Genomic DNA, 21067 nt, shown 5'->3' with positions numbered 1-21067 from the left:
GCAATTTCGGGTCCGATTTTTAAATGCAATTTTATGAATTTTGCCAAGTCTTTCATAATCGCTAAGATACGGCGCTACGTCCAAATTGTTTTTTTTTCAAAAACATCCTGTATATCAAAAAATTTAGCTTGAAAATTCCAGTGGAGAAATTGATAATAAGTGCCATACCATTCGATTTGTAGATAATATCGGAGGACATGTATACAGAGATGCCACTTGTGGAGCGATCTAGTAGCTTTTCTAAGTTTCGTGAAGTTCCAGGCGTTATACAGGATGAACTTCAGTAAGAATTTTCCTTTTAACGTTACATAGACCTCAAAAAACTAAGCAAAATAACAAAACCTTTAATTATTATTCACTCCGAGACTGGCTACAAAATGTGTTCAGAATTGTCGCCATTGGTTTCATTTACAAAATTTATCGCTCGCCTTATTCACAACTCTATACAGGGTGATTCGCAACGCAACCGACACAGAACAGGTGCGTGTAGAGGACCTGTTGTTAGAAGAGATATTTTCCCTCGAATTATTTCTGCAGCGTTTTTTATCCATTCACGTAACTCTGCCACTGTATTAATTTCGGTGGTAAATATCAAACTTTTCTTATGATAAAAATGACATGGATTTTAGTCTGGTAATCTCGCGGGCCTTGTTATTAGTCTATTGCGATCTATCCACCTGTTAGAAAATTCGTCATCTTCGGCGTTTTTTTCCTGAAGAAAAAATTACAGGATATTTTCAAAACCTTTACCCTTTTTTATTTGTTGCCCTATGTAGCGATACTTTATTATCCGATTTTAAAGAGACAAACTGGTTATAAGTAAGTGGTAATTACTTATAGGTTTTTGGATATATTTTTATGTTTTAGATGATGATAAACTACTCCACAGATATACCTATATAGGAACTGGGACTGAACATAAAAATAAAACAAAATCTATATGTACAATTTATTATCCATAGTTTTTCTTATAAATTCTACATCACTATCTGAATATTCAGGTTCTGTGTGTTCAATCCAAAACTCCTCAGTTAAAAGATTCAGCTTCTTCATAGGAAAAATGTGTATTGAAGTATCATTAAACACCTCAAAAAACTTAAAATTATTCACAAAAGCTAGTTCTAATACATAAGGCAATATTTTACTTATATATTGAGCAGACTTGCTTAACTTCCATTTAGAAGTACTATCTACAATTCCATTAAAACTATTTCCTATAATAATACATTTGCTTAAGCTAAGGCCCCAATTTGACCACAACAAATTATTCATCAACTGCTTCGGACAGTGTGGAAGATAAAACAGAACTGTGCCATTATAATTGTTTACATAATACTTACCTTCAATGTTTTTGTCTTGAACATTAATATTAAAATGCTTTAAAATATCTAGATCACTGCTGTTAAATGCAGGATCAGCAGCTAGAAGTTCAACTTCAAGCATATCTCTTAGGCACAAAAGCAGAGCTAATTGATAACGAGCTACAATTAACTCTGAGATTTTCCCTAAACCTAAGCATATTATTTGAGTAATTTTGGGTTTGCCTAGATCTCTTAGAGCCTCATTTAGTAGCGCTGACACTGATTGGAACAAATCAGTTGTTAGTAGTTCTGTTTTTAATTCGCTAATCCTTTTAATGCTGGAATTGATAAGTAAGAAAAGGAAGAAATTGGATTGTAAGTTAACAAAGTTGAGTAAATACCTTCTGCATGGATCAACAATACTACTGCCACTGTGTATTTCACGGATTTCATGAAATGTGTTTTTGAATTTGTTCTTGATTCTTCCCTTTCTTTTGTATGAAACTTTTTTAAAGTCATTTTCCAAATTGGAAGACATTTCTCTGGAAGTTTATCCAATTGTCAATAGTGCTGAAATTAGCAGCAAATAGAAAAATTGGTGACAATAACAATACAAAAAAAATAGGAGATTGATCTGTTGCTGTCTTTCTTCCCTGCATGAGGTTAAAGTAGGACAAATTACAGTCATTCGGTAAATGTACATATTCTGAGGTTCCATTAAATTTTTCGAATATGTAGCAACTTTGATTTGATTGGGCATATCACACAATAGCAAATTTTGATTCGTTGCAATAGTATGCCGAAAAGCGTTATTTAACAAGAAAGGTATTCATCATTAAAAATTTTAAATGTCAAAAGAAAGGAGGAGAAGAAGAATTTGGTTAGAATTTAAGTTATTTATTTTTTAACTTAGTCTATCTTGACTTCAGATTTTGATAAAATTCTACACGTAAATACACCTAAGAAGTCCCCATATTGCTTCAGATTTGTAATTGAATCTTTTATAATAGTTTCCAGTATCCAGCGATCTCTTTAAGTTAAAATGAGTTTTCTACCTTTCATAGATAAATTGGATGATCAGTGCATTAGAAATATGATTGTATTTCTATTATCAGGACATTATATTTGGGATACATATTTATCTATAAGACAGGTAAGTTCACAATGGCTGGACAGAATTGGTTTTAGCTTATAAGTACTAAATTATTAAAGTACCATTAAATTTAGTAAGACAGTTAATTATCATTAAATTTAAAACTAAAGGGGTATTTAAGCAAGCAGATTAGTAAATACCACTATTGGTTTTATTTTATTTTCGTGTATATCTTCATTGTTCTTATATTGAGGTCTAAACTTTTGGCAGTTGCTGGTAAAGTTCATTGGTCCTTTTTTCGATTAGTCCCAATTTTGACTCTTTAAGTCACTGCACTGTTTACATATAAAGTATGATCCTGGCAAGATTGCAAGCACTTCTATTATCTGATCCTTTCCCTAAGCCTGTATCCCCATTATCAACTCAAAATTCTTCAGGCAGGACTTTAACATTTTTTCAAAAATGGCTGCAATAAATAGTTCACAATATACCACATTATCTATAAAGCAAATAATCCAAGAGTTAAATACATTAATGCAGTTTTTCTTAAAGAGAAAAGTTTATGTTATAAATATTTTATACTCAATGCATGCAGTTTATTTAACCTCCTAAGAAAAACAATAACATCTATGTAGCAGATTTAATTTAACAAAAAAGATATGTAACATTTTGTCTTCAGTCCTACATGATGCCAAATTTGTCTAACAATACCATGTATGTAAATAAAAAGTTTGAGGTTTTAAATTATCAGAATTTGGTTTGACAAGTTGGTAAAACTCTGATGGCCTAGAGAAAACAAGATAGAAAACAAGTTAACTGAGCAAAGATTTGAATGGTGTAACTGCATAGTTTAAGGGGCAGTTACCTATTATACATGTAGATTAATATGTCAGTACATAGACTCATTAATGTCAGCCTAATGAAAAGTTTAAATTAGAACAAATACCTTAGGGCACCAATTTGTAATGTCATATTTTAAGGAAAAAACATTAGCATTGAAATCTCCATGGTCAAGTTAATTTTTCCTCTCAACATCACTGCTTGACACATCTTTTTTACATGTAAATGGTATAATAAGTGTGAAAACACCAATATTATTGAGTTATTGAAACAAACTAAGGAAAAATAATTTGTATCCTTTGCAGTTGTCCCCCATGTCCATTAAACTTTTTGTTTGTTTTTGTTTATAATCAGTTCTTAATTGAAGAAATTTCTTCAAAAATCTTTTGCCCTATAAATGATCTTCTTTATTTCAGTATAAAGTTGCTGTAAATGCAGTAGACATTCCGGAACAACTGAAAGGAATAATGAAAACTGAAGAATACACAAAGGCTAGACACTACAGTATAGCCAAGTTGAAATATGGCTTTGTAAAAGAATTTCAGGCAAATGTTATCAATATTCTAATGATATACTCCAATTTCTTTGCCATTATATGGAACTACACTGAAACCATTAATCCGTTCTTAGACGAAGTATCAACAAGTTGCCTTTGGCTGATCATCCTGCAACTCATAAACACGATAATAGACCTTCCCTTTTCGATTTATTACACTTTCGTGTTAGAAGAAGAATTCGGGTTTAATAAACAAACAGCTGGTTTTTTTGTCTGGGATAAAATGAAGCAGTTTGTGGTGTTTGAAATTATCTCCAGCACGATTGCCTCAATAGTTATTGTTGTAGTTAAAAATGGAGGAGATTACTTCTTTATTTGGCTGTGGATTGTAGTCGGGGTCAATACTTTACTCTTACTGACAATTTACCCCGCTGTGATTGCGCCATTGTTTGATAAGTATACGCCACTGCCTGATGGTGAACTTCGAACTGAAATTGAAGCTTTAGCATCGAGTCTTAAGTTTCCATTAACCCAGCTCTATGTAGTTGAAGGGTCAAAGAGATCTTCACACAGCAATGCCTACTTTTATGGTCTATTTAAATCTAAAAGAATAGTTCTTTTTGATACCCTATTGGCTAAAGATGATGGGAGCGGTTGCAAGGACGAAGAAATATTAGCAGTACTTTCGCACGAACTTGGACACTGGAGCCGAAGCCACACCATAAAAAACCTGATACTTGTTCAAGTCAACTTGTTCCTGCTTTTTGCGATATTTGCCGCCACATTTAAGAACCCAACACTTTACACTGCATTGGGATTCTATAAAACAAAACCGGTTTTAGTAGGCATGTTTGTGGTACTCCAATACGTAACAATGCCCTACAACACCATAATCTCTTTCCTCATGACTGTCCTGTCAAGGAAGTTCGAATTTGAGGCCGACGATTTCGCTGTTCAATTAAATAAGGGAAAACCACTCGAAAAAGCTTTGGTGAAACTTAACAAAGATAACTCGGGTTTCCCTGTGCACGACTGGCTATATTCTGCATGGCACTACTCGCATCCTCCACTACTACAGAGGATTGAAGTTCTAAGGGAAGGGGTTAAGAAGTTTGAGATTAAGAATAAATAAGGCTCTGGAAGCTACGTAACGATTGATTGGTCGTTTTGGCATGTACTTTGTAAGTTACTGTCTTGTGTGTTTGTCAAGACCCAAACACTGTGTTTTACATATGAAGAGACTAGGTCACATATTCCTATTGGGTTATTTAGGAATTATTTATTTCTTGTTGGTAGGTACCATCCAATACACAAATAAATTAATAATTGTATTTGTACATTATTTTTTGTATGTTCGAGAGTTTTGAGCGATACTGTATGTCCCAATTATAGTAAAACTATTTCCAAGCAACCTTCTGATTTAACAACCGTTCAAGTTGTACACTCAATCAGTAAATGGTCGATGACGTACCATTACTTTTTGTGTGGTAGTCGGAGCGCATTATAATCATTGGACCAATCGGAACCGTTGCACGTGCTGATGACGAGGTATCATTGTTTTAACAGGCGATCACTTGAATTTAAGTTGACTAGTCTCGTATTCGCTAACAAATCAAGATTCACGTGCTAAAGAATGATGTCGTTTGATTAATCGCGCCCTAATTTCCTATTTCCTTCTTTATTACCCCCCAAATAATTGCCCTATGTATCTGTCACTTCAAATCATCGCATGTGTAAACCGTTTAAAGTGATAATCGTTTAGGTTTTTGCACTGAATGCGAGAGCAGATAAGACTCAACCTCAGTTTTTATTGGTCTCCATATGCTTTCTATAGAGAGTTGGAAGAAAAAAATAAGTAAATATTTTAAAATACTTTCTGACGTTTTAAAACATATTGCAAAATGTGTTGCTATGGTTTGATTTTTACGTTATAAAACATCATTGGAACGTTATCGGGCTTAACATAATTGGACAACTTTGTGTTGGAGAAAACTGTCTCCCTCTCGTACCAAAACAAAAAAAAATCGAACAGGCGAGAGTCCATATTAAAGCGATAGCGTTTTGTTTAAATCGAGTAGTCTTCAAATGCTTTTTCAGTGTTATTCGTGTCCTCCAACTTCAATCGGTGTGTTTAGAGTTGAGGTAGGGAACTTTATTTCTACTTTTCCTACAAATCAGAGTGAGATGTGAGAAAGATTGCTGCTCACATCGTTATACCCGGAACAGTGGAACTGCACGTGACGTCACTTGTCATTTTGACTCCGTGTCATTGGGTCATTTTTGTTTTTTTGTATTGGCAAAAAAAAAATTAAACTCAATTCAAAAATTTACAAAATAATAACTCGGTTGTCAAGCTGTGTAGTGTACAGAAAGTTCCCATTTCGAAAACCGTATCTTTTCTTGGAAATTCTAATAATAAAAAACTGTTGCGTTTAATGTGATAGCAAAGACATTTTCCTTTTGCAATAGTGAAATTAAACTTGCTCAGTGTTTTGTGGCACTGTAAAAGTGACCTATGGGTTTATGCTTAAGATTATAGCACGTTGTTAGGACACAGTTTCAGTAAAATGCTTGTCTTAAATGCCAAGACATGGACTATTGTGTTAATTTTATATGTCCTACCAAAATGTGCATTCAGTGCTGTTGCAAGAAGCAGAGAGCTAGCACCAAAGACATTGTTTCAAGCCCTTGTTGAAAAATTTCCTCAGATACAACTGACCACCTTACGAAACACGTTAAATGAGATATTTTCCTCGAAGTGTAACAATTGGACTACCATACAACAAGCAAATCCAACATTTAAGGATAAAGGCTATGTGCCATGTCGTTTATTATATGAGAGTATTGACTCATTTCTCACAAGTGTTGGAAATCAAATTGTCTTGACTAAGTCCTTTGTTGATACTGTCATGAGCAGCAATCACACTTTACAAGATATATGTCTTGGCAATAAAAGTTTCTCGTCTCATTTTTCAGTCTTATCAAGCAAGACAAATGTTTCAGCTTATTTAACTCCAACCATTTGTTTATTGTCTTGTATGGATTTATCGAAGTCTCTGACTAATCAGTCTATAGATACATGTAAAGCTGCTTATTTCTTTGCCACTTTCGATGTACTTAAATTTATTACAGACTCAAAATCTTTATTAAAAAAATCTGATCAAACTAATCAAGAGAATAAGGAATCTTTGTTGAAAGAATCTGAAAGTCAAGCACCTGCTCCTAAAGGTGAACCTAAGATTCAAAATAATCAATTGCCTATGCCTGCTAAAGCAGAAGTTCAAAAATCAAAACAAACATATGATAATGAAAAAACTTTAGATCATCCTCAAGGTGAGCAACAACCATTAGCAAATGAGAAAATTGTTCAAGGGCAAAATGTAGCATCAGTGACTAAAGTTCAAGGCAATGGATTAAATAGTGATGAAGGCAAAATTGAGAATGGGCACGATAAAACTGAGCCATCTGTGGATGATGGGGTTGTTGCGTCAGGCACTAAACCTGAGACCAAACTTCTTAATAAAACTGAGACTCTTCAAGAAGAAAAATCTCCAAATAGGTAAGCATTAGACAATTACTTATAGTTACCTACATATTCATCAGTTGGTCTATCAGGATATCTGACTATACTTTATCTAATTTTTATGCAGTCTTACCAAAGATTTGTCAAATGTTGATAAAACTTCAGTAGAGTTAAATAATAACAATGATAGAGAAAACCAAGAAGACAATTCTTTGGATAATGATAATGGAGAAGCTTATTCTGGTGTAATTGGAGATGATTTAGAAAATGCAAAACAAGATGAAAATATCAAGCTTGGTCTTTCTCAACAGACTGGTAAGGATCATATATATCAAATTTGACATTTTTCCCAACTTTTTTCAGGTTTTTTTTTTCTTTTTGATGGTTTTATAATGGAATTTTCACATTTAAAAGAACATACCAAAATATGTATTTATAGAATTTTATCACCATTTTTCTTTTCCAAAATCAACAAATTTATCTGAGTGTTGATTTTCACACAAAATAAATAAGTTCCAATTCCTTGTTAAATTTGTTTGCTTGTGTGTTAGTAACTTATATTAAGTATATTTGATGGCTATTTATAATTAAAATAGTCAATTGATATTATCAATTGTTGAATTAAAGACAGGGGCATATTGTGGGTCTTTGCAGTTGGAGTGTACAAGTATTTGAAAAATTTTGCCTTTTTAGAATCCAAAAAACTAAAACCCAATACTCTGGATGCAGATGAACCAGCGAGCAGTGACAATATTATTGACGATGATATGGACGGTGATTCCTATTTCTTCTCTTATTTCACTGTACTCATGTGCTTAGTCATTGTTGGATATGTTGGGTATCATAACAGGCAAAAGGTATGAGTAACGCGGATGTCAAGTTATGTGCATACAATAATTTATCTAGTTAATAATATTTTTAATGTCAAAAAAATACTAACATAGGACTGTTTTTTTAGGTTCTTGCCCTTCTTCTGGAGGGAAAAAGAGGCAAGCGAAATGGAAGGAACGCTCGACGACCAAATTCGGCGAACTACCACAAACTGGATAGTAATCTTGAAGAAGCTATGTCATCGTCGTGTACAAAAAACGCTAGCAACGTGATTTATTAATAATTTTTGAATTTCAAATAATCTATTATGCCATGTTTATCGGAAAATTAAATTGCCTTTCAGTGTATATATCTTAAGTAATTACTTGTTTGGGTTACCTACCCATTGAATTATAGAGTGACTAAAGCGTTAAATCCACTAGCTTATTATAATTTAAATTATTTTCCACAGATATTTGCAAATTATAGTGTTTTGTTAGAACAATAATGTTTTATTTTTGGTATTAAAAAGAAATATATCACATTTTCTTTTATGAAACTTAATACTGCAAATAACTTCATAACGTGTACATACATATACCGATTTTTGTGATATACTTGTAGTTATGTATTTAATAAAAAAAAAAAACGTTTTCAGGTATTTCATTTTTAAGATTAGTAAGTACAAGGTGCTGACCATGAAGACTGGAAATAAAGTTCTCATCTTTTTACCTGCTATGTGTATTTCAATGATTATTTAAAAGTGCTATTACATAAGCAGTCTGCTTATAATAAATATAACCTTCCTTATAACATAATATACCTACATGTAACAAATCAAACTTGTTACATGTAAATTCTTGAAAGTTTTATTGTAAATGAGGTAGCAAAGGAGGTTCATATAACGCGAGAAAGAATTTACTTTATAAGAGTTTAAGAAAAAATGTACAATAAACAAATTTATTTATTTTCTCAACAACATTATAAACATTAAACATCACAGTCTGTAACAATGATAAAGAGAAAAACCTCTATCACTAATGTATAAAATGGAAAAATAAGAATAATTTATAACTTAAAAAATCCACTCTTTGTTCTACTTCAACTACCCACTTATAAGTATCTATGCTATATAAATCCTGTTGATCCGTAACGTTTTCTACAAGAATTTCTAAGTGTGCATAATGGCAAAAGGCACAATTCGCATAAAAAATTGAAACTTATTAACACATTAACCGCCACGAAGCCCAAACCATGGATTTCACTTTTTCTGTCAAATCGGCTCCGAAACCCATACGCTGGGTTTCATTTTCAAAGTGTGTTTTTACTGATTTTTGGCATTTTTATAATAAAAGTCAAATATATATGACAGTAATGTAATCAAAAAATCATTTTAAAACAAAGTTTCGTTTTGGGCCCCATCGACTAAAAATTCAAATGTACAGTGGGCGGTTAACGTGTTAAAAAAAAACAAACAAAAATCCGTTTTTTAAATTTATCTTCCATAAAATGCTTCAATATGTCCAGAGTTGCATTAAACAAGTAATTAATCATAAGAAACCCATTTTTTACTATTCGACTTCCTTAGGTATCTAAACTCTACACACCTCTTGATTAAGCTTTACTATGACTGCTAAAAATTAGATATCTCTTTTTGCTATAAAATCGCCTCAATTCCCATGGACCATGTAAGGAATCCATCAGTACTAATTGTAGCAAATGCTTCATCACTGTAGGTGTTTGAGGTACTTACCATACCTCCAAATTCCAGCCGTGTTTTATCTTAAAATAGAAAACAAAAGTGAAAAGTAGAGACAATATAGCAATAATATACACCAGTTCAAAAACTTTGAAAATTTAACCAGGTCTTACCTAAATTCCATTTTAACCCAGTTGTGCTAGCTACACAAGGCGCTCCTAAAGGAATCAAAGCACACCATGCCTCTTTGTCTCGCAATGTTTTCGGAATACTTATCTTGTGATTTCCAGGTGATAAAAGGAAAGTTAAAGAATTTGTAGCAATCTGGAAAATTTTAATCGTCGACATAAAAGATAGCGCTTTATACATAGTGTTTATATTAGCTATAATTTGGTCAAAACGTCCAGAGGTGTCTCCTAGAACAAACACTGTGTCTATCTAAAAAAATATCCCTACAGGAAATTAGTAATTTCTAAGAAGGTAAAATGATTCTACTATCTTTACCTCAATGCCCTCTTTTCGACAATGAGTTTGCATTTCTCTAAGAGCTTTGGTAAAATCAGTCTCATTTTGATCAGGCGTTTTGATTATTTTAGAGTTTCTCTCTATAAAATAATCAAGAACTTCTTCGGATAAAGAGTCTAAATCCCCTGTTATTAAATTTGGAGATAATATGTAGGAATCTTCACATTCATGGGCTTGTACCCAGTTTAACCACCTACTGGTCCCACCATCCACAGTAACACGAAGTTTTGCTTTGAAATAGATATATGTTTGAACTTATGGGTTTTGCGCAAAAGTTTTTAACTCACCATGGGTCCACAAATTAACTAAATGTTTATGGTCAACATTTAGATTAATTTGGCAGTTAAGAACCATAATGGCATAATCTTTGTTTCTGAAGTTTTCAAAAATATCTTCACAGGGGGTCCAAGTTGTACAATTTCTTTCAGTTTTACTCATTATTGTTTTAAATGGACAGTTAAAACTGGAATAAAGAACTGTTACTTTATTAATTGTAAAGTAATATGGTGAATGCATCAATAAACATATTTTTGTGAATGTAACACTAAGTGCTAAACATATGGCAAGTACAACAATAAAGTGCCCCATTGTCATACACAACTGCTATATTGTGTTGACCATCTTCACATCTTTCCTCAGTACTGTGACTGACCACAAACTGCTTGACGGCACTACTCACTTTAACAAATATCTAAATAGATATAAGTTTCATTTAGGCACCAATAAATATTTAAGTTGAAACTAGGTATATGAAGTAAATAAAACGACAGAGATTTCCACTAATTTAAGAACTTCTTTGAGACTAGATCAAGTATTAGCAAGTAGATTAATGTCTAATACTGTCTATTTAGAAAAAACGACATGAATTTAAAGAGGTTGTATTATTTATTTGTAATATAATGTAACTTTGTGATAAAATTAGGAAACAACAATACAGTTAAAAATATTCAAAAGACGACTTACCATGAAAATCGATAAACTATGTTTTGGTTAAGACGTTATTGTTCTCTTAATTGGATAAAAAATGGTAAGTACACTATCCTTAATTGCTCCAATACGAATTCAATTGAAATGAATACTCCTTAGTTTTAAATCAGACTTTAAGCTGCAACAATCTTAGATTTCGCTTAAAGTCTTGACTACAATACAGGGTAATGGTTATAAGACATAAATGCTAGAAAATAACTTCCATTTTACTTTAAGACATTTCCTTCGTCTTCGTGCAGTTTGAACAATAAGGAATGAGGTTACGGTTAGAAATCATTGGAAGTTGTAAACAAAAATTAAAGATGTCATATGTTCTCACAATTTCCTTGACCACGGAGATCCACCAATCAATTTTGAGAATTTAAATTAGGTCGATAATTTTGACCAATCAAACTTCACACTCTGTTGGTAACTTTCCATTCACGACATTAAATTTTATGAAAATGTCATATGTCAAAGATCATGAAGCAGCACGTGTTCACATTTTCAAACAAGGTTAAGCATGTTAATTATACGCGTAATATTGATGCAATTAATAAATATACTGAACTTTTTTAATTCTAGGGCCATTTCCCGATTTTATATGCGAGTACAGTGAACATTTGTGAAAAAACAACGTCATTTTTTTAAGGTCATGCTGCCTTTCCACCTTAAATTTTTACTTGGTGCGTCTCTGCGGTCGTTATTTTTTTTAATCTGAATCCTTTCTTCAATTGGAAGCCAACTTTTTTCTATCTGTCTGTATTTATTTCGTCATACGTTACATAATTATATTGATGAATATAATATTATTCAGAGAGTATTAGATATATATACAAATCGAGCTAATATCAAGATAACCATTAGTAAGTGAGCATTCTAAATGACGTCAGAACTACATAGACTAATTTCATGTGTCGTTAGTGACAAGAAGTGCATATGCATGTGACGTTTGTTAAAATGACAAAAAACTTTACACGTACTAAGTTTTTATTTATTCCCGAGTTTTTGAAAATTTTAAAAGAAAATTCAATATTTTGAGAAATTTGTGAATTCGAGACTCAAGAAGAAATCATTGTTTTGGTCCCCCTAACAGGATCTACCATGGCGAACGTAGAACAACCATGTTATACCTTGCTAAACGTCTCATCAGACACCGAACCCTTCAATGAAATGCATTTAAAAAGCGATTTAGGTAAGAAAACTACTATATTAATATATAGAATAAATAATAAAACAATTTCTTGCCTTCGAAACAAACTGACACCCCTTCAACAATATTCTTAATATTGTACGTTCATTATAATACATTACATGTTGGATTATTATTTCACAGAGAAGGGTGATACCCAGCAAAAAATTGAAGCCCTCAAAAAGACCATTCGCATGATACTAGCAGGAGAAAGGCTACCTCCTGGCTTTCTTATGATCATTATCCGGTACCTATTACCTCTGCAAGATCACACTGCCAAAAAACTTCTTTTAATCTTTTGGGAAATTGTCCCTAAAACAACCCCAGATGGCAAACTATTACAGGAAATGATTTTAGTTTGCGATGCTTATCGTAAAGATTTGCAACATCCTAATGAATTTTTGAGAGGATCTACATTGAGATTTTTATGTAAACTTAAAGAACCTGAATTGCTGGAGCCACTAATGCCATCAATAAGGTAAGGGGCAGTCATTTTTAGTTATTTGAATTAGTTGAGATTACAATGGACTAAGAACCTATAGAAGTAACTAATTTGATGTATTTGATATCATTGTAACATGTTACAACAGTTCTTCAATACAGTACACAATAGTACATTATTATTTGAAATTTGTAATTTTGTTGCAAGGAGAATTGGATTAAATCAGCCAATTTTATGCTAAAAACATATTTATTTTCAATTAAGCTTTTTCTGGAACTTAAGACAAATTTTCTTATTTCAGAGCTTGTCTGGAGCATAGACACAGTTACGTCAGACGAAACGCCGTCTTGGCAATATTCACAATTTATCGTAATTTTGAATTTTTAATTCCCGACGCCCCTGAATTGATTTCCAATTACTTGGATGGGGAACAAGACATGTCTTGCAAAAGAAATGCATTTTTAATGCTGCTACATGCTGACCAAGATAGGGCCTTATCCTATTTGAGCTCTTGTTTAGATCAAGTTACTTCATTTGGGGATATTTTGCAGTTGGTTATTGTTGAGTTAATTTATAAGGTTTGTTTTTTTATGGTGATTATAAGCTTTGAGGCAATGAAGTTGGTATTAACTATTAGAAAATTTCTACTTTATGTAACTTTATATATATATATATTCTATATCTCTATATCTATTGATAATTTGGACCAATTATTCACTCCATTAAATCAGAGCTGAAGATTTTCATAAAATCTCTATGCTTCATTTCTTGTTTACCCAATGATGTTTAACTCAGGTTTGCCACACCAATCCTTCAGAGAGATCAAGATTTATCCGTTGCATTTACAACCTATTAAATTCAACAAGTGCTGCAGTTAGATATGAAGCTGCAGGTACTTTGATAACATTGTCCAGTGCTCCTACTGCAATTAGGGCAGCTGCTTCGTGTTACATTGATTTAATAGTCAAAGAAAGCGATAATAACGTCAAGCTAATTGTTTTGGATAAGTTGGTTACTCTTGGAGAACATCCGAGTTATAACAGAGTGCTGCAGGTAAGAAGTTTCATTAAGTAACTTGGTCCAGATGTAAATTTTATTCAATTTTTTAAGGACCTTGTGATGGATATCTTAAGGGTCTTATCAAGTCCAGATTTAGAAGTCAGAAGGAAAACTCTGAATTTGGCTATGGACCTGGTGAATTCTAGAAATATTGAAGAAATGGTATTATTCTTAAAAAAGGAAATTTCCAAAACGTTAGGTGAGTTAAGAATATTTTGGTACATATTCCATAAAGGATAAACACCAAAAACTCTAAAAACTAAAAATCCCTATGTAGATTCCGAACAAGAAGACACTGGGAAATATAGACAACTTCTTGTAAGAACACTCCACGCATGCTGCATCAAATTCCCAGACGTTGCCCCTACAGTTATTCCTGTTTTGGTAGAGTTTCTTTCAGACACTAATGAACTAGCTGCTGTTGATGTATTAGTGTTTATCAGAGAGGCCATACAGAAATTCGAAAATCTAAGACCATTAATTATTGAGGTATTTAACAGAAATTTAAAATTGCAATTGTTATTTTGAGGTTTTGCGTGGCTTTGAATAAGAAACACGATTAATTTTTGCAGAAACTTCTCGAGTCGTTTAAGGATGTTAAGGCGGCAAAGATACATAGAGCCGCCTTGTGGATTCTGGGGGAGTATGCTATTTCTATTCCTGATATAGAAACAGTAATAAAAGAGGTGCGTTTTATTTAATTATAAAATAATCAAAACGTACCAAGGGAATTTCAGGATCAAGTTGGAAGAGAATTTTTGAATACAAAAAGTAGTACATTTTGAGGTAACCGCTTCCAATTTTTTCAATGTAGCTATCGGATATGACCTTACTTAAGAAAATCCGTGAATCGTTTTCAAAATGGCTAAAATTTGCTTGATATGTTTCGTTTGACCAGCAGTTTGTTTTTGATCATGTTTTTCGCCATATTTTGATATCATTTACGATTAAAACTAATTCCTACCATAACCTCTAATGTTTCTCTTGCTAGGTTACTCTCGCACTAGGTGAGGGATCTTTGGTCGCTGCAGAATGTCGTCTTAAACAGGGCGAAGTCGATGAAAACAAATCTCAAAACGTAAACTCTGGTCCTGTAGTGACTACTTTGGTAACATCAGACGGAACTTACGCAACTCAGTCTGCTTTCAGTTCTGTTAAGTAAGTTGTGCCCGGTTTAGAGCCCAATTATTATAATGCTCATAAACTTATCTGACAAATATGTTTCTTGGAGCATACAAAAAGTATCCTCCTGATAAAATTAGAAGTTCTTACTTCTATAAAACGTCTTAACAGGAAATCTACAAAGGAAAAACGCCCTCCTTTGCGTCAATACTTGGTCGATGGTGAATTCTTTATCGGGGCCGCAATAGCTTCCACTCTAACGAAATTAGCTTTGCGTCACGGCAATTTGACTCCTTCAGACCAGCGTAACAGATTTGATGCTGAAGTTATGTTGATTATGAGCGGGGTGATTCATTTGGGACAGTCAGGTGATAGATTTAATTGCCTCAAGTGATTCACTTTTCTACTGCGTTAGTTTCCCAGGTTTAACTACAAAACCCATTACAAACGACGATCGGGACCATATTCTATTCTGTTTGCGCGTAATTTCAGACAGATCACCAACCATTATTGAAATTTTCACGGAATACAGCAGAAAGGCTCTTAAAGATATGTTGTCCGCTAAGGAATTGGAAGAGGCAACCAATCAGAAAGCCAAAGAAAAGGCCGGTAAGTGAACTTATAACTATTGCAAAAAGTTACCGTGTTTTGAATTAAATTGTTGCTGTTTTTGATATCAGATTTTGGAAATTCTGGATGTGATGGAAAATTATAAAGCAGGTCTTTAGAGGCAGATTAATGGCGTAGTACTTGGAGTTTTAGAACTCTCATTTCCAATATTTTAAACATCCATATTGTTAATAATAAAATGTGTTTCTAAGGGGCTAAAATTCAAACCGACGATCCAATCAACTTCCTGCAACTTGAAACTGATAAAGGCGGTGAGTTGGGTGAGAACGTGTTTGAAACCTCACTTTCTCAAGCACTTGTGGGAGGAAGGTCTGGGGCCACAGACACTTCAAGTACTAACAAATTGAATAAAGTGACGCAACTTACTGGTAAGTAATGGATAATCTCTTTTTTGATATTAATATTAACGGCATGAGTTCTTTTACTCTAGAGTTTTAACAATATTAATTTAATTCTATTTAGGATTTTCCGATCCCGTCTATGCCGAAGCCTACGTGCACGTCAATCAATATGACATTGTATTGGATGTTCTAATAGTCAACCAAACTAATGATACTTTGCAAAATTGCACTTTAGAATTGGCAACTTTGGGAGATTTAAAGCTGGTCGAGAAGCCTCAGCCTGTGGTTTTAGCTCCTAAAGATTTTTGCAATATTAAGGCTAACGTCAAGGTACTGTTTGTTCGTAATTTCCTTCAGGATTAAAGAGGTATGATTTATGCCTATAGGTAGCTTCTACTGAAAACGGCATAATATTCGGAAATATTGTCTATGACGTGACTGGAGCAGCTTCGGACAGAAACGTTGTGGTCCTTAATGATATTCATATTGATATTATGGATTACATTGTCCCTGCAAGTTGCAATGACACTGAATTTATGAGAATGTGGGCAGAGTTTGAATGGGAAAATAAGGTAAATTTCCCAAGTTAAGAATTTCGATCCTTTAAAATTAATTATCTCAGGTCACCGTAAACACTCAACTTACCGATTTGAATGAATATCTCAAAAACCTGATCAAAAGTACCAACATGAAGTGTTTGACTCCGGAAAAGGCTTTATCAGGGCAGTGCGGTTTCATGGCAGCAAATATGTACGCCAAATCAATTTTCGGCGAAGATGCCTTGGCAAATTTGAGCATTGAGAAGCCTTTTAATAAACCTGAATCCCCTGTTCAGGGGCATATTAGAATAAGAGCTAAGAGTCAGGTAATGATTGAAATTCTGGTTAATAATTCGGATTTAACTGGTTTTATTTTAGGGGATGGCTTTAAGTTTGGGGGATAAAATCAACAGCAGTCAGAAGGCCACTCATCAAACTAATAAGGTCGTTGCCGCGTAAATAAATATATTATAAATTATGCTTGCCGTGATTACGGTATTATGTTATTCAACTTTATATTATTCTAATTAAAATTATTAATATTGCATTTTAATTAAGTCGTTTCCTAAAAGGTGGTAAGCAAAATCTGTATGTAAATAAAAAATATAGCTACTTAAAGTGTTTCGTTTTATTTTGACTTTATTAGTACTTTGGCTAACACCGGATCCTTATTTAGCCAGATGGTCCAGGTCCTGATATTAAATAGTCTGAAAATTGCAGTTCTTTATACACTAGAGTGTGCAAGGAGCATCTTTTACGCACTAGTAGAGATGGTATTGCTCATATTATTTGATTTAACATTAAAATATAGTATTTATTGACAAAGGTTACAATATTGTTCTAGTTTTGCTCACCTGTTTAGGAATCTTTCAATCGTATGTTTAAACTTGAACATATCTTTAACAGTATTGTATGTGTGTGTAACCTGATCGTTTGTGTGTTGTTGGCGGACCTGTATATATTTTTTTAAGAAAAACGCCTCCCTTATAGGTGTCAACGCATATTCAAATGTCGTATGCGGTTTCACAGATGTGAATACATTTTTGTGTTTTAAATAAAACATTAACAACCTGTATTTTCGTTAGTATTGATATTTTGGATAAGTGCTAAAGAAGTAAAAACTATTTCTTGTAGAATTACTTACTGGTACAAGGAGTGCTCTAATTTTGAAACTTTCCTATAATAAGTTCGTTCATGCAGCAATATAGTATATATAATTTTTTTTCTAAAAAAGTTCTCTCCGGCCGGGAATCGAACCCGGGTCTCCCGCGTGACAGGCGGGGATACTTACCACTATACTACCGAAGACTTATATTTCCTAACTTCTATTCTATTTTACTAACATACAGAAACTATCCAAATAATAAGAAATTTAAACAATAACGTAATCCACGTAAAACTTAACAAAATTATCCACATAGGTGAATCATACATGTATACACAGTGTTAATTTCAAAACTTTCCATTTTATTATCTCTATACGGGATAATTTTTAAAAAACAATCGGAACGCATGGATTTTGTAATCGAGAGGGATAATTCTTATATAAAATTTAGTGCATCTCTTTAAACGCTCTACCTGGTAGAGCCACCCTCTCAAATATCTTAAATGGTAAAAGGGGTTAAGTGATACATCATTTTAAAGGGCTTTTCATTCTCTACATTTTGGTATCTTATTTGTTACATTTGACTATTGCGTTATCAAGTTAGGGGTCTTTGATCATTCTAAAATAATTTTTTTTTACAAGTGAATACTGTTTCGATTCATTTTGATATTATCTTACATGGAAAATAGCATTTACTTATCTGTAGTACTGATTGATGCTAATAGGTATTCAAATCAGTTAAAACTTATTGCAATACATCGTGTGTTATTATTAGTAATTTTAAAAGTGGTATATACAATTCATTAAAGAACTGAAATTATTTTTATTTATGGGAAGCAAGGAAAATGCACAAGAACAGTAAAAATTTTTGATACTAGAAATCCTAATTTTAATGTGAGTCACAGATACGTTTTGGACTTAACTCACAATTAAGAGCTGACGCACCAAAGAAATTCAATATTAATTCCTGAAAAAAAATCAAATCAATTAGAGTTTCAAATTAATTTTGATTTGAAGCAGAAATGTACACAATTGACATCTAAAACACAGAAAAATTAATATTAATTTCTGAGAAGATTTCGATATTAATTTTTGAAAAAAAATCTTCAAAACAACTAGAGTTTCGAATTAATTTCGACACGAGGCAGAGTTGTACCTAGTTGAAACCTGAAACACAAAAAAATTCAATATTAATTCCTGAAAAAAATCTTCATAGCAGTTAGAGTTTCGAATTAATTTCCACTTGAAGCAGAGACGTATGTACGTAGTTGAAATGTAAAATATAACTGAAAGATTAAAAATGTTGGAAACAGTTCAAGTTGAGATGTCATTCTTCGACCCTGTCCAAAAATGGTCCTAAGTATCTTTGAAAAAAGCCAAAATTCGTTCTCATTGATCTGACAAAACTTAACTGTAAACCACAAAAAACAACGATCAGAACTCAGTCCCGAACACCAAAAATATAAGCTAGAATTACGTTAGCAACATTCAATTTTACTCACTAAGTCATGGATATACTAATGGCGTAATTCACGAGTTTTAAGAACAAAAGATAACCCGATTATCCCGATTATAAGTACAGCCCGCATTACAAACATCTTGTTCATCACCGCGCTAACATTCGAGTGAATCACTTTCGAAGTAATATCGGTACTACCTGCCTTTTGTCAAGGTCCAGCTGATCGGTTTTAGAAACGAAGCTTGTGATGTTTCCAGATTTACCAAAATGGGAGAAAAGTTTTGCAATCAGAGCAGCAGTTTCATTATGCAAACATATCCCGACGGAATGAAAAATACATTTCCTATTGGAAAGAGAACTTGATCGAAAAAGGAGTTAGAGGTTTTTCGAGAACAATGCCAATTTAGAATTTCACACATCGTGTTCATATTGATATACATATAAAAAAGACAAATCCACTACTAATCTTAACATTTTGTTTCAGTCTGTTAAAATTTAACAGTTTGGAGGGCTGAATAATATGTGTGATCTAATAAATTTAGTTTTCTTATGAATAATAGTTCAAAGTGTCGTGTCGCTATCCTACAGGAACAACGTCTTTTCCAAGGAACACTTGAAACATACAGATATTGCATTTAGTTTTCTACATTACTATTAAAAATCTTGAACCTATGGTGACCGTGGATACCACTATTGAGGTCGTGGAGCTTTGGAAAAGCACTTTTCGGGACCAAAAACAATTTTTTGTTTCGAGCTAACTGAACAACTAATTTATTACGTATTTTTAATATCTTGTTTGTCGTGCTACCTCTCGGCTGAGTTATCTAGGAATTGATATTGGTACTAGTTATAGGACGAATGCTAACAATAATGCGATGGCCTCCAAATACATCCCTTTACATACATTATACCCTCTTTTGCGAGCGCATAGCTTATTACTCTAACTATGGAAATGATACGCGAAATGAAATAATATACAGCAGGTATATGCTTGAGGAAGGATATATAAATAGGGAAAAAAACCACTTAGAGTAATTACCAACACAGAAAATAAAATTGAGCGAAGTCAAATTAGGTACAACGATCAAACACCGATCACTTACCGCAAATAAACCTTCTGGAATTATGATTGGTTTGGAATCTTGTCAACAAAAACTGTCATTCCGCAGCCACTGAAAAGAGAGATATTAGTTACTATTTATTTTCGACACAGCACGCACTGCAGTGCCCCGTTTCACCTCCGCCTATGGCGACTTTTTTCTTTTCAGTTGTAGAAACTTTTGTTTCGATTCAATGTGAGCTTCTTGCAAGTATGCTACTCAGCGATCGTGTAGCTTCGGAGACCCGATCGCAAAGGAGACGATATTCCAGGTGTTGTCAAATAAAATCGAATTTTAAACGTGCAATTTTTACTTGTTTTAACTGAGCAAAATCCCGTACGCACACTCATTACTTTTTTATTTAGTAAACCTTCGAATCCGCACAAATGTTTCCAAATTTTTTGCACATTTTCAGTCGAAATTTGATCCTTTTCGCGAGCTACACGGAAGGTAACGCGGAGACGTCATTAACACCGACAGTGTAAGTGCTATTCTTTTGTTTTCAAAACCTTTTTAATTCAAAGCGTCACTATCAGATGACGTATTATCGCAAAATTAGGTGTCGATTTGTTTGTGCTGAAAAATCGATGTTAAAACGAGCGGCCCTTCGGCAAATAAAAATAATTTGGAAGGGGGCCTCTTCAGCTTTGAAAATTTAACATTCGACAACAAAAATTTACCAAAAACCAGGTGTTTCTTTTATAATCTGGAGTCCAGTGGTGCATATTGTATTACCTGGAGAGAGGAACACGCCTCAAAAGTAGAAAAAAGTGAGCGTCGTGTCTAACGAGTTTTTTAAACAAAAGAACGCCCCATTAATAATTT

General features: G+C 33.2%; 5 protein-coding genes and 1 non-coding gene across 6 annotated transcripts; 3 read left to right on the top strand and 3 right to left on the bottom strand.

The window, feature by feature from the left end:
* Window positions 1–935: 935 nt before the first annotated feature.
* On the bottom strand, window positions 936–1893 carry LOC136412103 (SRR1-like protein). The gene is made up of 2 exons (XM_066395000.1): window positions 1703–1893; window positions 936–1639 (listed from the first exon to the last, which is right to left on the bottom strand). Exons 1-2 carry the CDS (start codon window positions 1837–1839, stop codon window positions 937–939), a joined length of 840 nt encoding a protein of 279 aa, XP_066251097.1. The 5' UTR covers window positions 1840–1893; the 3' UTR covers window position 936.
* A 364-nt stretch (window positions 1894–2257) lies between these two features.
* On the top strand, window positions 2258–5023 carry LOC136412101 (CAAX prenyl protease 1 homolog). The gene is made up of 2 exons (XM_066394998.1): window positions 2258–2454; window positions 3651–5023. The coding sequence occupies exons 1-2, from the start codon at window positions 2344–2346 to the stop codon at window positions 4860–4862; spliced, it is 1323 nt and encodes a 440-aa protein (XP_066251095.1). The 5' UTR covers window positions 2258–2343; the 3' UTR covers window positions 4863–5023.
* An 880-nt stretch (window positions 5024–5903) lies between these two features.
* Window positions 5904–8716, top strand: LOC136412098 (putative mediator of RNA polymerase II transcription subunit 26). Its single transcript, XM_066394995.1, has 4 exons — window positions 5904–7289; window positions 7381–7568; window positions 7947–8110; window positions 8212–8716. Exons 1-4 carry the CDS (start codon window positions 6298–6300, stop codon window positions 8362–8364), a joined length of 1497 nt encoding a protein of 498 aa, XP_066251092.1. The 5' UTR covers window positions 5904–6297; the 3' UTR covers window positions 8365–8716.
* Window positions 8717–9009: 293 nt separating this feature from the next.
* Window positions 9010–11440, bottom strand: LOC136412104 (thiamin pyrophosphokinase 1). Its single transcript, XM_066395002.1, has 5 exons — window positions 11251–11440; window positions 10575–10750; window positions 10267–10517; window positions 9936–10200; window positions 9010–9845 (listed from the first exon to the last, which is right to left on the bottom strand). Exons 2-5 carry the CDS (start codon window positions 10723–10725, stop codon window positions 9721–9723), a joined length of 792 nt encoding a protein of 263 aa, XP_066251099.1. The 5' UTR covers window positions 10726–10750; window positions 11251–11440; the 3' UTR covers window positions 9010–9720.
* A 763-nt stretch (window positions 11441–12203) lies between these two features.
* Window positions 12204–17195, top strand: betaCOP (coatomer subunit beta). Its single transcript, XM_066394986.1, has 15 exons — window positions 12204–12448; window positions 12590–12923; window positions 13189–13465; window positions 13683–13940; window positions 13998–14145; window positions 14224–14435; window positions 14519–14632; window positions 14938–15104; window positions 15240–15436; window positions 15492–15677; window positions 15890–16066; window positions 16161–16369; window positions 16426–16611; window positions 16662–16904; window positions 16957–17195. The coding sequence occupies exons 1-15, from the start codon at window positions 12358–12360 to the stop codon at window positions 17035–17037; spliced, it is 2880 nt and encodes a 959-aa protein (XP_066251083.1). The 5' UTR covers window positions 12204–12357; the 3' UTR covers window positions 17038–17195.
* A 619-nt stretch (window positions 17196–17814) lies between these two features.
* Window positions 17815–17886, bottom strand: TRNAD-GUC (transfer RNA aspartic acid (anticodon GUC)). Its single transcript has one exon. It is a non-coding gene; the product is annotated as a tRNA-Asp (tRNA).
* Window positions 17887–21067: the final 3181 nt, after the last annotated feature.

Source organism: Euwallacea similis, chromosome 11 (assembly GCF_039881205.1).
Source record: "Euwallacea similis isolate ESF13 chromosome 11, ESF131.1, whole genome shotgun sequence".
NCBI classification, from domain to species: Eukaryota; Metazoa; Arthropoda; class Insecta; order Coleoptera; family Curculionidae; genus Euwallacea; species Euwallacea similis.
Note: the sequence above shows the minus strand (reverse complement) of the source record. Positions and strands in the feature narration are given on the sequence as shown.